Source organism: Podarcis pityusensis (genome assembly GCF_964106645.2).
Source record: "Podarcis pityusensis genome assembly, chromosome: 13".
NCBI lineage: Eukaryota > Metazoa > Chordata > Lepidosauria > Squamata > Lacertidae > Podarcis > Podarcis pityusensis.
Window position 1 is genome coordinate 52,102,018 of NC_138038.1, and position 15,443 is coordinate 52,117,460.

Genomic DNA, 15,443 nt, shown 5'->3' on the forward strand with positions numbered 1-15,443 from the left:
GACAGCATGCGAGAAAACACACACACACACACCAATGCATGTGCCACAGTCTTAACATTGGTGCAACACCACTTATTTATTTTTATTTTTATTTATTCAATTTCCATACAGCCCTCCACCCGAAGACTGCAGGGTGGTTTAAAATATGAAAGCACAAAAAATACTGTACAGTGGTGCCTCGCAAGACGAAATTAATTCGTTCCGCAAGTTTTGTCGTCTTGCGATTTTTTTCGTCTTGCGAAGCACGGTGTCGGGAAAGTTTTGGAAAAGCTTCAAAAATCACCAAAGTCTTTAAAAACCTCAAAAAAGGCTACCACACCGCGTTCTATGAGTTGCTCCTTGAAGTCAAGTTGCAACTGTATTAACGGTTTTAAGAAAAAGGAAACAAACTTGCAAGAAGTTTCCGTCTTGCGAAGCAAGCCCATAGGGAAAATCGTCTTGCGAAGCAGCTCAAAAAACAAAAAACCCTTTCGTCTAGCGAGTTTTTTGTCTTGCGAGGCATTCGTCTTGCGAGGTACCACTGTATTTTTCGCTCCATAAGGCGCAACCGACCATAAGGCGCACCTAGTTTTTAGAGGTGGAAATCAAGAAAAAAAAAATTCTTTCCCACCCCAGCCCCAAAGATCAGCGGATAGAAAGCCCGCCCCTCCCCCCAGCCCCAAAGAGCAAAGAAACCAAGACAGTGAGCAGGATCCATCCCGCTCGCTGTCTTGGCTTCTTCTTTAGCCACACGCAACCTCTCCAGCCGGGAGAGGCTGCGTGCGGCTATGGCAATACCCCCACCTCCCGCAAAAGCCCACAGGAGCAGCACACTCTTTAAGGGCTTTTCTACGAGGAGGGAGAAGGGACTGACTGGGCGCGTCAGTCCCTTCTCCCTCCTGGTGAAAAGCCCATAAGAGCCACACGGAGATTGTGTGCGGCTTTTGGGGGCTTTTCCCGCCTGCCTCCCCCCTGCATTCACCCCATAAGACGCACACACATTTCCCCTTACTTTTTAGGAGGGGCAAAGTGAGTCTTATAGAGCAAAAAATACGGTAGTTTTTAGAGGGAGAATGCAAGGACAAAAATATTCTTTAAAGGGAGCGCTGAGCAGAGCTTCCCGCCTGCTTTTGATCCCTAAGATGCACACACATTTCCCCTTACTTTTTAGGAGGGGGAAAGTGCGTCTTATGGAGCGAAAAATACGGTACATAGCATAGCAGACACAGTAACCCTCCCCATAGATGAGTGGTGTCCAAACTTTTTTCAAAGAGGGCCAGATTTAGGTGAAGGGCCGTAAGGGCCGACCAAATTTGTTGACCTTTTTTAAGGGTTGAAGCCGTTGAACTTTTTTTAGGATTGAGGTTGTTGAGGGGTTTTTTAGGATTTTACCCCAGGAAATAAACTGCCACAGGGGCCGAATTAGGCCACCGAAACGGACTTTGGACATGCCTGCCATAGACAGCATTTATTTAATTACTATTTATTTGTTACTCTACAATGGCCTTCGCAAACCCCATGCCCTCCAGAGGTTTCTGTGGCCCCAAACATCTGCCCTCCTCCTCCTCGAACCCACCTGGAAGAGCTGCTGTGGCGGCAGAGGCTGGGCCACGACCACGATCCCCTGGTTGTAGCTGGAGACGCGCGTGGCCGTCAGGTTGTTGTTGGAGAGAAGGATGTTCTTGCCATGGTTCTCCAGGAACTCCATGGAGGAGGTGGCCGGCGGCGCTTCGTTCTCGCACTGGGAGAGAGAGACGCGGAGTCAGGCAGATGGAAAGCGGCACAGAGAAAGGGGCGCAGTTCGGTGGGAGAGGCGCCTGGAAAAAGTCCCGGCTTCTGTTATTGTGATTTCTTTTATTATCGCTCAATCCCAGGTAGGGCTGGGCTAAGAAACACACACCGGGCCTGAAACCCTGGAGAGTTGACTCCAGCCAACGCAGGCCAGGCTCTCCTCACCTGGCACCCTCCTGATGCGGTGGACTATAATAATAATAATAAATTTTATTTATACCCCGCCCTCCCCAGCCAAAGCCGGGCTCAAGGCGGTTAACACCAATAAAATTAGGGAAGTTTTTAATATTTAATGCTGTATTGTTTTTAACACTCAATTCGGAGCTGCCCAGAGTGGCTGGGGAAACTCAGCCAGATGGGCGGGGTATAAATTATTATTATTATTATTAGATGCAGAAGGAAATGATAAATAACAGGACCCACAAAAGGAAGTCCAGGGGATTCCTTGGGATCTTGTTTTTATGACTTATGTTTGATATATCTCTGTAAAATTTTAATTTGAAAAAACAAATAAATATTACATATATAGAGAGATAATAATAATTTTGCCCAATATTTGGGGCATGTTCATCGCAAGCACTCACGGGGGTGGCTGCTTCCTCCTCCTCTTCCTCTTCGCTGTAGGGCTCCGAGGTGACGGAGGGGGGCTTGGTGCCATCTGCCTCTTCCAGCATGGTGGAGCTGACGATGGAGACGGACGTAACTCTCCCGTAGAGATCGAGCACCACGTAAACGTTCTGCGGGGAAGGGGCAGGCAGGGTGAGGGGTGGAGGAGTCAAGGTGCTCCTCCAAGCCTCTCTTCTCTAAACTCCTCCCATTTTAAAAAAAATATATATATACAGTGGTACCTCGCAAGACGAAAAACTCGCAAGACGAAAGAGTTTTTCGTTTTTTGAGTTGCTTCGCAAGACGAATTTCCCTATGGGCTTGCTTCGCAAGACGAAAATGTCTTGCAAGTTTGTTTCCTTTTACAGTACCGCAGCTGCAATTTTAACGACTTCAATTGGCATTAACACATCAGATAATTCAAATAATCATTAACACATCAAATAATTTACAGTCCTACACCAATTATGGATCTTCTCAATTTTGGTCCTCCTTGGCTGGGTGTTCTGCGCTGATAAGAGTAAGAAGTTGGTGCTGTTGCTATTAACGTTACCATTATTTAGAGCCCTGCTGCAGCAGCCCAAAGTCCAATGCACTCTGCCATCCTGCATTCCAGTGTGGCTAAGCAGACGCTTCCCAGACGCACAGCAGGAAGGCGAGAGCTATTTACTTCCTAGTAAATACCTGACGGCATATACTGCACCTGACACTGGAGGTTCCCTATGACTAATAGCAACGCATCTGTTGTCCTGCGCTCTTGTTTTTAAGCGCCGTATCCTGAGCCACTTCCTGCTTCTTAAGTACCTCCAAGGCAATTTTGTACCAAATTTGGCTTGGTTTGGACTTTTTTTGACCATAGGAACGCATTAATTGATTTTCAATGCGTTCCTATGGGAAACCGTGCTTCACAAGACGAAAAATTCGCAAGACGAAAAAACTCGCAGAACGAATTAATTTTGTCTTGCGAGGCACCACTGTATGTTAAGATTTTATTAAATTAATTTCAGTTGATAAAAGTGATGGAAGAAAAAAGAGAGAAAGGAAGTGCTAAAAAATACAATAATCTGATACGGTGACTATAATCAGCTACATTTCCATACGTTATTATATAGAAATATGAATTGTATTATTTGAAGGAAGAGAGACAGTCTCTTTCATGGGAGTTCACAATACGGTGGAGTCATAAAAAAAGTACTCAGAAACATTGATGGCCTGAGTCTAGTGGGTCTCTTCTGTTTTTATGAGTTGCAGGGAGGAAGGTGAAGGAAGAGGGAGATGGGGAAACCTAAGAGACCTGATGGATAGAGCCCAACCTATGGATGATAGACTATGCCAGATTGGCAAAAATGACCGGGATAATCAAAGATCAAGAGGACAATAAATTTAACCAAGAATGGGGAATTTTTTTAAGTTACTTGAAAGAACACTGTAAAAAATTGAAAACATTGGCAGGATTTTTAAAAAAAACACTTGCAGCGAAGTGAAAACTATGATTAAAAATTGAGTTTTAACAAAACATGGAGAATATGATACGACACAGTTTGAAAAGAATATCTGGGGGAACCATGGAGGGAAGTTTGGGGATTCTGAGAAGCCTATTTATAAAATGATTACGATTCAGGTATGATGTCAAATTGTAAAAGTGAAAATGAATTTTTTAAAAAACTTTTTTTTTTTAAAAAAAAAAGGATAGAGTCCACCTATGTTACTGAATATTTTTTACGACACCACTGTGGATATATTGTCGGCAGCACTTTGGGCAACGAGGGTGGTGAGGCAGTGAATCACGTTTACAAGGAGACTTGTGTCAGCTCATGATGATGCAGACCCGATTGGAAACTGGCCTTCCGAGTTACTTTGAAAGAAAAACCAGGCATTCCAGGGCTGAGCCAGCAAAAATAGATTTGTCCTTATACTTGGCAAGCCACTCGGAAGCCTCTTTTGGCACCAGCAGGATAATAATGCTAATGCCATAGGAGGGTCGTGGGACACAATAGCAAACAGATCCGAGTGTGTGGCACAGTTACAGAAACTTCGGGGAATAACCGAGGGAGCAAGGGCCACATTCAGCCTGCGCCCGGCCCCTTACCTTGGCCACTCCAGCTGCAGCCGGCCCCATGTCCTCTCCGTCGATGAGGATGTGCATGGTGTCGTCAGTGCAGCGCTTCACCCCCACACGACTCCCCACCTGTCCGGGAGGGAAAGGGTCATTGTCAGGTCTGCTAGGATTCAAGGCCCCAAATACAGAGAGGGTGCCTGGTTGGCTAAGGCTGAGGACTGCTTTCCCTTTAACAAATACGCGCCCCCAACGAACCCAACCCAACCGCAGGCTCCTCCTGGCCTCTCCTCTCTGCTTATTCCAAAGACAGCTGAGAGGACCCCAGAGTGTGGGGCAAAACTGCCGCCAAACCAACAATTCATGCTTTGCCAGATGGGCACGCGAAGGGGCAGAGGCTCAAAGAGCTTTTCTGTAAAATTTGCTAGAGAGAACTTGTAGGGGTGCAAATATCCAGAGTGTGGGGGTCAGGTGGGATTGCTATGAGGAATTATGAAAAATGAAGCAAGACATTGTGTCCGCTACGAAAGCATTGTGTTGACGGGGTTTGATTTGTTGACAATACAGTGGTACCTCGGGTTAAGTACTTAATTCGTTCCGGAGGTCCGTTCTTAACCTGAAACTGTTCTTAACCTGAAGCACCACTTTAGCTAATGGGGCCTCCTGCTGCTGCCGCGCTGCCGGAGCACGATTTCTGTTCTCATCCTGAAGCAAAGTGCTTAACCCGAGGTACTATTTCTGGGTTAGCAGAGTCTGTAACCTGAAGCGTATGTAACCCGAGGTACCACTGTAGTTTCTGATCGAATCCCACAAGCCTCTCCACCTCTGCCATTTGCTTTCTCTACGCCTGACAGGCACGTATAAGCATTCTGAAACACAGGCCAGTTGCTTCATCAGGCATCCTCAGTACATAAAAATCGTAGGTTACTTTGACGTAGTTTAATCTTTAGATAGATCTTAGGGGCCAGGAACAGAGTCCACAATGAGATGGTAAATACTGCCATCCTGTTTCTCCTGTTTATTCCTATTTATGGCCTCCGGGGTTTTGCTGAATGCGTTCCTCCTTTTATTCCTATTTTATTTACTCTGGACTACTATGCATGCTTGGGACGCAGGTGGCGCTGTGGGTTAAACCACAGAGCCTAGGACTTGCCGATCAGAAGGTCGGCGGTTCAAATCCCCGCGCTTGGGTGAGCTCCCGTTGCTCGGTCCCTGCTCCTGCCAACCTAGCAGTTCGAAAGCACGTCAAAGTGCAAGTAGATAAATAGGTACCACTCCGGCAGGAAGGTAAACGGCGTTTCCGTGCGCTGCTCTGGTTCGCCAGAAGCGGCTTAGCCATGCTGCCCACATGACCCGGAAGCTGTACGCCATCTCCCTCGGCCAATAAAGCGAGATGAGCGCCGCAACCCCAGAGTCATCTGCAACTGGACCTCATGGTCAGGGGTCCCTTTACCTTCACCTCTTCTCCCAGTGTCTAAATCCATTCCTACGCAGAGGATCTCTTAATCTTCCACCAGGCTTGTCCCTCACACCCCGAAGAACAAGAGCTCTGTACTCACCCCAAGGCGCTCCAGGGAGCACCCGTAGTTCTGCTTCTGGAGGATGCCGTTCCGACGCACCTCAGAGCCTGTCACCAGCCAGGTCACCTTGGAGCGGAGGTCCAGGAGGGACGACGGCAGCCCCGCCACCGTGTAAGGAGCGTCCAAGGGCAGCAGGGTGGTCAGGCCCACGTGGACGGAGCCCGCCCACTTCTCGTCCAGCTCGTCAATCTTCACCTAGAGGGGGAGGGGAGAGCTCAACAGGGCATGTACAGTGGTCCCAATTTAGATAGTTCTATCCCTATAATTCCCCAAAGAAAAGCTTCTGGTGTTTTTTTTACAAAAGTGATTTTAAACATCCTTCCCAGTTCGTTATCTATCATTTCCCAGTAAGCTTTAACCTTGCTACAAGACCACCACATACGATAAAAAAAAAAACCTCCTTTCTCTTTACATGTCCAACACTAGTTTGATTTAGATTTACAGTGGTCCCTTGGTTCTCAAACACCTTGGTACTCAAACAGTGCAAACCTGGAAGTACGTGTTCCAGTTTGCGAACTTATCTCAGAAGCTGAACGTGCTCCGTTTTCAGCGTTACGCTTCCGATTTGAGTGCCGTGCTGACGATTTGAGTGTTGCGCCGAGGTCTGTCTGTTTTTGCTATTTATTTTGCGTTTTTGTGGCTCCATTTTTTTGTTTTTGTGACTGTGTGGAACCCAGTTCAGCTACCGATAGTGTGACTGCAGTACATGGTTTATTGCTTTTACTTTATGGATCCATGGTGTCGTTAAGATAGTAAAATTCATGTTAAATGGCTGTTTTAGGGATTGTTTTTAAAAGTCTGGAACGGATTAATCCGTTTTGGATTACTTTGTATGGGAAAGCGCACCTTGGTTTTGGAATGCGCTTTGGTTTTGGAACAGACTTCTGGAACGGATTAAGTTTGAGAGCCAAGGTACCATTGCACTTATGTTCATATTTAAAAGCATTTGTAGGTCGCATTTGCAATTGCCCAGTCAAATTCAGTTCCAAAAGTTAAGTTTTCTAAAGAAGGAACTGGGGGAGAAGAGGGAGAGACGAAGGGCAGAGAGAGGATCTGGCTGTGGATCACCGAGAAGGATAACAGCCACAGCTACAATTTTTTTCAGAACGAGGAAAGAGGAATGCTGTTGCTGAATTTGCCCAGCTCTTTCCTCCTCCAGACACGCAAGTGTTTCCTCGCGCACGCAGTCCTCACCTCAAAGATCTCGTCCGTCTTCAGTTCCTTCATGCTGAAGACGATGCCATGGCAATAGCCAGCCACCCGCATGGCCCGGCAGCCGTCGTCCTGAAAGGCCACGTTCTTGCCACAGCTGCTGTGGAAACGGTGGGCGACGCCGGGGACTGGAGGGGGTGAAAAAGAAAGGTCAGGGGACAAGTGCACAACTACGCTGGGGGACGGAGGAAGGTTGCACGGCCGCAACAAGATGGGCAGGCACAAAGGATGGAAAAGATTCCAAGCTGACTTGTGGTGGTGGCAGGAGAGAGGATGTTATCTCCCGCTTAGACTACTGCAATGGGCTCTACGTGGGGCTACCTTTGAAGGTGACCCGGAAACTACAACTAATCCAGAATGCAGCAGCCAGACTGGGGACTGGGAGCGGCCGCCGAGACCACATAACACCGGTCCTGAAAGACCTACACTGGCTCCCAGTACGTTTCCGAGCACAATTCAAAGGGTTGGTGCTGACCTTTAAAGCCCTAAATGGCCTCAAAAGCCCAGTATACCTGAAGGAGCATCTCCATCCCCATCGTTCTGCCCGGACACTGAGGTCCAGCTCCAAGGGCCTTCTGGCGGTTCCCTCCCTGCGAGAAGCCAAGTTACAGGGAACCAGGCAGAGGGCCTTCTCGTGGTGGTGCCTGCTCTGTGGAACGCCCTCCCGTCAGATGTCAAGGAAATAAACAACTATCTGACTTTTAGAAGACATCTGAAGACATCTCTGAATCGAGAAGTTCTTAATGTTTGGTGTTTTCTTTCTTTCGTTTAATTTGCATTTTCAAAAACAGGGAGCATATTTAACCCCCCTCCTTCCTTCCCCCTCCCTCTGTCCCACTTATAACTTTGTACCAAATACTGCATGTATACATATACCATATGACTTCCCTTCCACACTTTTCCTGGTTCCTTTTGCTTTTCTACTACTCCACGTAATGCACATGTTTTTAATCACCCAATTTGTTATCTATTAAATACTCTATTTCAACTCTGCTGGGTTCACTCGAGACCTGCTAAGCTACGTATTTGTCTGTACTGGTTCTTAAAATATTCAGTAAACATTATCCATTCCTCTTTATATTCCTTATCTTCCGTTTTCTCTTATCCTGTTCGTCAGACCAGCCAGTTCAGAATATTCGAACATTTTACACTGCCTTTTTTCCTTAGTGGTTACTAACTTGGTGGGTACTTACTTCCTTAGTACTTCCTTAGCGGGTACTAACTTGTTCTCCACCTTTCTGCCAATAAGGTTCTAGCTGCGGCAGTGGCATATAGTAATAAATTCTTTTGTTTTCTTGAGGCCTCCATTGTTACCATCCCCAAGAGAAAAATCTCAGGTGTTTTGGGGAAGGTTTTTAAAAATATCTTTTTTAATTCATTATACATAGTTTCCCAATATTCCTTAATTGTTTTACAGGACCATCACATGTGAAAAAAGACCCCTTATTTTCATTACACTTCCAACATATACCTTTTTCTTTTTCGGACATTTTAAAAGACATTGTTGCCAACCTGGTGGGTGTTAAATACCATCTGTTTGATATTGTATTACCTGGGTTATGAAGGCACCCAAAAGATGTTAAAGCAAAGATTATGGGATAATGCACACAGTGACTTGCAATCTTGATCACACACAGTCTGTAGTCCGCTGGCAGTAGGAGTACAATATGGGAATGTCTTTACGTTAACATCTTACATTAAAAACCTGACAGTACCAAACTATCGAAGGCTTTTCACCCAAGCCAGACTAAACGTCTTTCCTTCTGCAGTGTTGGATGGCTGGTTGAGAGGAGTTCCCTACCAGGACAGACTTTGCTCGTGTGCTCAAGACATCGATTCCGTAAAACATATTTTGCTGCACTGTGCAAAATATGAGCAAGCCAGGGCTGAACTGATACTGCCCTTGCTGGTATCTTTCCCGGGAAAATCAGAGGCTCACTATGTCAGGTTCCTATTGGAAGACCAGACAAACGCTAGAACATTAGCAGTGGCAAAGTTTTTATCGGTGGTTGCAAGAACCAATGATCCCTATATTCTGAACAAAATGCTTGTTTAACCTGCAGGTGGGCTGTATGAATTGTGTATTGCTTTGTAACAATTTGTTGGGTCTCTGGACCGTAATAAAGATTGTTGTTGTTGTTGTTATGCTTTTAATTCCGTCAGAAGTGGCCCAGAGTGGCTGGGGCAACCTAGTCAGATGGGCATGGTACAAATAATATAATAATTATAGTTAGTGGTCCTGTACTGAGTCCGGAGTAGCGCCCTGCAGGGTTCCAGGCAGGGAGCGTTCCCAGTTTTGCCTGGAGACGCTGCTGAGGATGGAAGCAGGTGCTCTCACCTGAGCAACGGTTCTCACCTGGCGAATGGATGGGGAACGACTTCTCGGTGATGTTGCTGGTGGACAGGCTGTTGTCCATGGGCCCCGTGGCACTGGTGATCGACACCTGGACGCACTGGCCGTACAGATCAACCACGGCGTAGACCTCTGCAGCGGACAGGGTGGGGGTTTTTTGGCGGGGGGGGAGAGGCAGAAGGGAGAGAAAGTCTGGTTTAGCACAAAAGATGACCAAGGGTCTGGGAGCCAAGCCAGATGAGGAACGGTGGAGGGAGCTGGGCATTTTTAGCCTGGAGAGAAGGGTATCTGTCGTGGATGCTGAGGTGAGATTTCTGCACTAGAGCGGGTTGGACTAGATTACTCTGGGGGTCCCTTCCAACTCTTGACAGAAGACGTCAAGGCAATATGCCGTATGCATGGCTCAATCACGGGAAGGCAAATCAAAGTCACAAGTGCTGTGAATACTTTCTTTATCCTGAGCAAACTGTTTTGTACGACTGGCTTGTCGGACTGATGAAGCGTGTAGCGAAACCTGTAATATATCCGGAGAACAAGTCTCCTTTTGCCCACCTGCGTGATTCTCACCAGGGTGGCGGCTTTGATTTGCCTTCCCGTGATTGATCCGTGCATACAGTTTTGTGTTTCCAACTCAAGACTTATTGAAGAACATCTCACCCAGATCAATCTTTGAAAAACAGCTTTGAAAAACTTTTTCATATTCTCCAGTGTGCTACCCTTGCCATTGTGGCGGCACCGGGTTGCCATTCTGTGACTGGACTTACACTACTTGTTGAACGGTTAATTTATCCAGTCTGTATAACGTTTATCGCACATGTAACTTTTTAAGATACAGTTGTACATTTATCCACTCCCATGTTTACAGTATCTCCAGGCTTTGTTTTGCACATGGCACCTTAGTATGTTTGTTGCTTGAATGGTTACAAGTCTATCTCTATTCTAATTATTATTCTAGTAAATTTGGTTTTAGACTTCTAGGCCAGTTTGTGGTGTTGCTGTTTTGTTGCACAACGCTGGGACCTGCCTTAAGCAGACTAAGCTCGGCCTTGTCTACCCTGACTGGCAGGGACGCAGCAAAGTTTCGGGAGTGTCTCTCCCAGCTCTGCCTGAAGATGCTGTTGTCGGGACTTGAACCCGGGACAAGCAGGCGTCTCTCCCTCCCTCCCTCCCTCCCAGCCCCTCGTGCCCTTACCCTTCCCTGGCGGCAGCCCCGAGCAGGCCACCCCCTGGTCGACGCCGTTGATGAAGTAGTGTAGGTCTCCCTTGGCCGTGCGCATCATTCCAATGCGCGACCCGGTGCTCAGGGAGTCCAGGTCGCAGCCGTAATTGTTGCGCATGGTGTTCCCGTCCTGCATGATGGCTGTACCACTGGGAGGGAGGAAGAGAAAGAGAAAAGAGGAGTCTGCGTAGCGTTCCTTCCCCGGCTGTGGGACCCCCTTCCCAGCTCCAGCACTCCCACCCCATGCACTAGTGTCTTTTATTAATATTATTAATATTTCATTATGAAAATTTCATTTATAGGAAGCTAGAGTGAGAGAGAAGAAAAAAGTGAACTGAGAATGAAAAAAGAACAAGACTGTTACCTTACCATATGTTAACATACAGATAAGTATATTCTTTTTTCCCTAATACAGCCGTACCTCAGAAGGGAAACGGAATCCCTTCAGAAGTCCGTTTGACTTCCAAAACGTTCGGAAACCAAGGCACGGCTTCCGATTGGCTGCAGGAAGCTCCTGCAGCCAATCGGAAGCCGCCTCAGACGTTCGGGTTCCAAAGAACGTTCGCAAAGCAGAACAGTCACTTCCGGGTTTGCGGCGTACGGGATCCAAAACGTTTGACTCGCAAGGCGTTCGGGATCCAAGGTGTGACCAATGTCCCCACTGTGGAAGGACGTGTGGATCCAGAATTGGCCTCCACAGTCACTTGCGGACTCACTGTTAAAACCGTGTTTATGGAAGACCATCTTACTCAGCTACGAGGGATTGCAGAAAAAGAAGAGGAAGAATTATTATTGTTGTTGTTATTATTATTATTTATTTATACCCCGCCCATCTGGCTGGGCTTCCCCAGCCACTCTGGGTGGCTTCCAAAAAAATATTAAAATACTGTAATACATCAGAAGAAGTACAGTGGTACCTCGGGTTAAGTACTTAATTCGTTCCAGAGGTCCGTTCTTAACGTGAAACTGTTCTTAACCTGAAGCACCACTTTGGCTAATGGGGCACGATTTCTGTTCTCATCCTGAAGCAAAGTTCTTAACCCGAGGTACTATTTCTGGGTTAGCGGAGTCTGTAACCTGAAGCGTCTGTAACGCGGGGTACCACTGTACACTAATGGGTGTTATTTGCAAATGATATTCTTCTGTTTATTTCAAAGCCTCAAATCGGTATCCCTAATCCGACTGATGCTTTTGGCACCGGCCTGAAGATTCGCCGGCCCTACAAGCTTCTGTGTGCATGAAAACTGCCACGCAGCCCTGGTTGCTGGGCTGGATTTGGGATGGGGGCACCTGCAGCTTGTAAGAGCAACCCTGGAGCAGCCAGATTAGGATAAAGCGCCCCCCCCAGCATCCTGCCTCCCTCAGTGGCTCAGGCAGATGTCCATCATGCGGAGTCTGAAAGCCAGTCTCTGCCCCAGGTCGCTGCCCTTTCGCAGCACCTTCCCTCTAACACTGCGCCGGGACTGTCCACAAGGGCATGGCAAAGTGAAAACCTTTTTATTTAAACCCAGGTGTTTTAATATCAGGGTATTTTTTAACAGGTGCAATTTATTTTTTTTAGTTGGCGTCTATTATAACGTTTCTGGCGTTTTGAAATGTTGTTATACACAGCCCAGAAATCCACTTTAGGGTGGTGGTGAAGGAGAATTATTGCTTTGCTTCGTTCTTGTTCTTGTTTTTATTATTTTTATTATGTACTTTGTGCATTTATGCTGTGAAACGCCCTGACATCTGTGGAAAAAGGGCGGTATACACATTTTAATAATAATAATAATAATAATAATAATAATAATTTTTAAAATAATAATAATAATAGCTCCCAGTACGTTTCCGAGCACAATTCAAAGTGTTGGTGCTGACCTTGAAAACCCTAAACGGCCTCAAAGGCCAGGCAGACCTGAAGGAGCGTCTCCACCCCCATCGTTCTACCTGTACACTGAGGTCCAGCTCCGAGGGCCTTCTGGCAGTTCCCTCCCTGCGAGAAGGGAGCTTACATGGTAACCAGGCAGAGGGCCTTCTTGGTGGTGGCACCCGCCCTGTGGAACGCCCTCCCACCAGATGTCAAGGAAATAAGCAACTAGCTGACTTTTAGAAGACATCTGAAGGCAGCCCTGTTCAGAGAAGCTTTTAATGCTTAATAGGTTATTGTATTTTAGTGTTTTGTTGGAAGCTGCCCAGAGTGGCTGGGGAAACCCAGCCAGATGGGCGGGGTATAAATAATAAATTATTATTATTATTATTATTAACAAGATTCCAAAGTACGGGTTAAGCATTCCAGAGGGGAAGGACTGTGCCACGTAGCTGTTTCTCAGCCTGTTATCATTTATTTCCCTCCAAATGAGTTTCTCTTGCTGCCAGTTCTCCCCCCTGCCCCTGGCAGTGTGGTGTAGTGGTTAGAGCAGGCATGGGCAACCTCCGGCCCTCCAGATGTTTTGGCCTACAACTCCCATGATGCCTAGCTGACAGGACCAGTGGTCAGGGATGATGGGAACTGTAGTCCAAAACATCTGGAGGGCCGAAGGTTGCCTGGGTTAGAGCAGTGGTTTCTCAAACTCAGGTCTCCAGCTGTTGTTGGGACTACAAATCCCATAATCCCTAGCTAAGCAGGGCCGGTGAGCAGGGATGATGGGAGTTGTAGTCCAACAGGTAGCTGGGAACCCGAGTTTGAGAAACACTGGGCTGGAGCGCCAGGCAGGGACCTGGGAGACAGGGGTTCAAACCCCTACTTAGTCATGATGCTGAGTGATTTTGGGCTAGACACTCACTCTCAGCCTAGCCTACTTCTCAGGGTTGTTGCGAGGATAAAAAAAAGGGGGGAGAACTACATACACTTCCTTAAGCTCCTTGGGGGAAAGGGTGAGTGTGGCGTTTGCCTCCTAGGTGGGTCATAAGGAAAGGGTTAAAATTAGTGTGATGTGATTGGCCTGTGAGAATGCAAGGGGGGAGTAAAAGTTAGAGTGGGAGGTTTTGAAAGTCAGTTGAGGTTTGGGAGTTGAGAGTTGAGGTTTGGGAGTTGGAGAAGGAAGAGGGAGGATTAGGTGTTGGTTGGTAGAGTTGTATTGTGAGAGAGTGAGAGGAATTGTTAGGTGGAGTCAGATAGATAGTTGGAATAATCAGTTTGGAGTTGTTAGGAACTAAGATTAAGAAACTGACACGAGAAAAATAAACCGAAACCACACGCTTGTTCCTGCATTTAAAAATAAACTTGATTATTTGTTCATGTTAACAACTGTCTGGACTCTGTGTGTCCCCGTGAGAAGTGGGGTGGTGGCAGCGAAGAAAGCAATCGCAGTGGTGGCACAGGGTCAATAGACCGTCAAACGTCCGGGGTCCCTGTGTGATCGCCACAGTGAGACATCAACAAAACACATAATAATAATTATTACTCACCTTAGCATCCACGTGTCGTAATCGATATCGGTCATCGTGTTGGGGAACTCCAGGTCCTCTGGACGGATGGCAGTGACCCCTGGGAAGGGGGGGAAGGGAGAAGGGGGGGGTTAAAGAAGTGTAGTGATCAGGTGGGATTGCTATGAGAAATTAGAAAAAATACGGAGCGAGCCATTTGTGTCAGCAATGAAAGCATTGCGTTGACTGGGTTTGAGACATTGTGATATGATTTTTCATCAGTCCACACCTCTGCATCCCTGCATCCTATTTCTCTTGCTTGGCAAGTCACGTACACAGCCCAGTCGCTTCACCAGGCACCCTCCGTTCATATAGTAGGTTACTTTGATGTAGTTTAATCTTTAGATAGATCTTAGGGGCCAGGACGCGGGTGGCGCTGTGGGTTAAACCACAGAGCCTCTTGGGCTTGCTGATCAGAAGGTTGGCGGTTCGAATCCCTGCAACGGTGTGAGCTCCCGTTGCTCGGTCCCTGCTCCTGCCAACCTAGCAGTTCGAAAGCATGTCAAAGTGCAAGTAGATAAATAGGTACCACTCCGGCGGGAAGGTAAACGGCGTTTCTGTGCGCTGCTCTGGTTCGCCAGAAGCGGCTTCTTAGTCCTGCTGGCCACATGACCCGGAAGCTGTATGCCGGCTCCCTCGGCCAGTAAAGCGAGATGAGCGCCGCAACCCCAGAGTAGGCCACGACTGGACCTAATGGTCAGGGGTCCCTTTACCTTTACCTTTAGGGGCCAGGAAGAGAGTTCACAAGGAGATGGCAAATACTCTTTCTTACAAACACTGTGTAAAAAGTTCTTTTGTGAATAAAACGACCTGGGCCAGAGGGTGGACAGGAATTATTATTATACACACTCCTCCCAGAGTCTTGGGACGCGGGTGGCGCTGTGGGTTAAACCAGAGCCTAGGACTTGCCGATCACAAGGTCGGCGGTTCGAATCCCCGCAACATAGTGAGCTCCCGTTGCTTGGTCCCTGCTCCTGCCAACCTAGCAGTTCGAAAGCACCTCAAAGTGCAAGTAGATAAATAGGTACCGCTCCGGAGGGAAGGAAAACGGCATTTCCGTGCGCTGCTCTGGTTCACCAGAAGCGGCTTAGTCCTGCTGGCCACATGACCCGGAAGCTGTACGCCGGCTCCCTCGGCCAATAAAGCGAGATGAGCGCCGCAACCCCAGAGTCGGCCACGACTGGACCTAATGGTCAGGGGTCCCTTTACCTTTTTACCCAGAGTCTTGCTGGTTCAAGC

The 15,443-nt window shown here is 47.4% G+C and overlaps 1 protein-coding gene across 1 annotated transcript in view; it reads right to left on the reverse strand.

Annotated features, from left to right (window-relative positions):
* NEURL4 (neuralized E3 ubiquitin protein ligase 4) overlaps positions 1 to 15,443 on the reverse strand; it is a gene marked incomplete at its 5' end in the record, with an annotated part of 63,072 nt that overhangs the window by 12,469 nt on the left and 35,160 nt on the right. The window contains 8 exons of the mRNA XM_080979598.1: positions 1,556 to 1,720; positions 2,355 to 2,507; positions 4,466 to 4,564; positions 5,992 to 6,207; positions 7,207 to 7,352; positions 9,581 to 9,709; positions 10,770 to 10,945; positions 14,187 to 14,265. Coding sequence (XP_080835724.1) covers positions 1,556 to 1,720; positions 2,355 to 2,507; positions 4,466 to 4,564; positions 5,992 to 6,207; positions 7,207 to 7,352; positions 9,581 to 9,709; positions 10,770 to 10,945; positions 14,187 to 14,265 — 1,163 coding nt within the window. The remainder of the gene's footprint in view (positions 1 to 1,555; positions 1,721 to 2,354; positions 2,508 to 4,465; positions 4,565 to 5,991; positions 6,208 to 7,206; positions 7,353 to 9,580; positions 9,710 to 10,769; positions 10,946 to 14,186; positions 14,266 to 15,443) is intronic.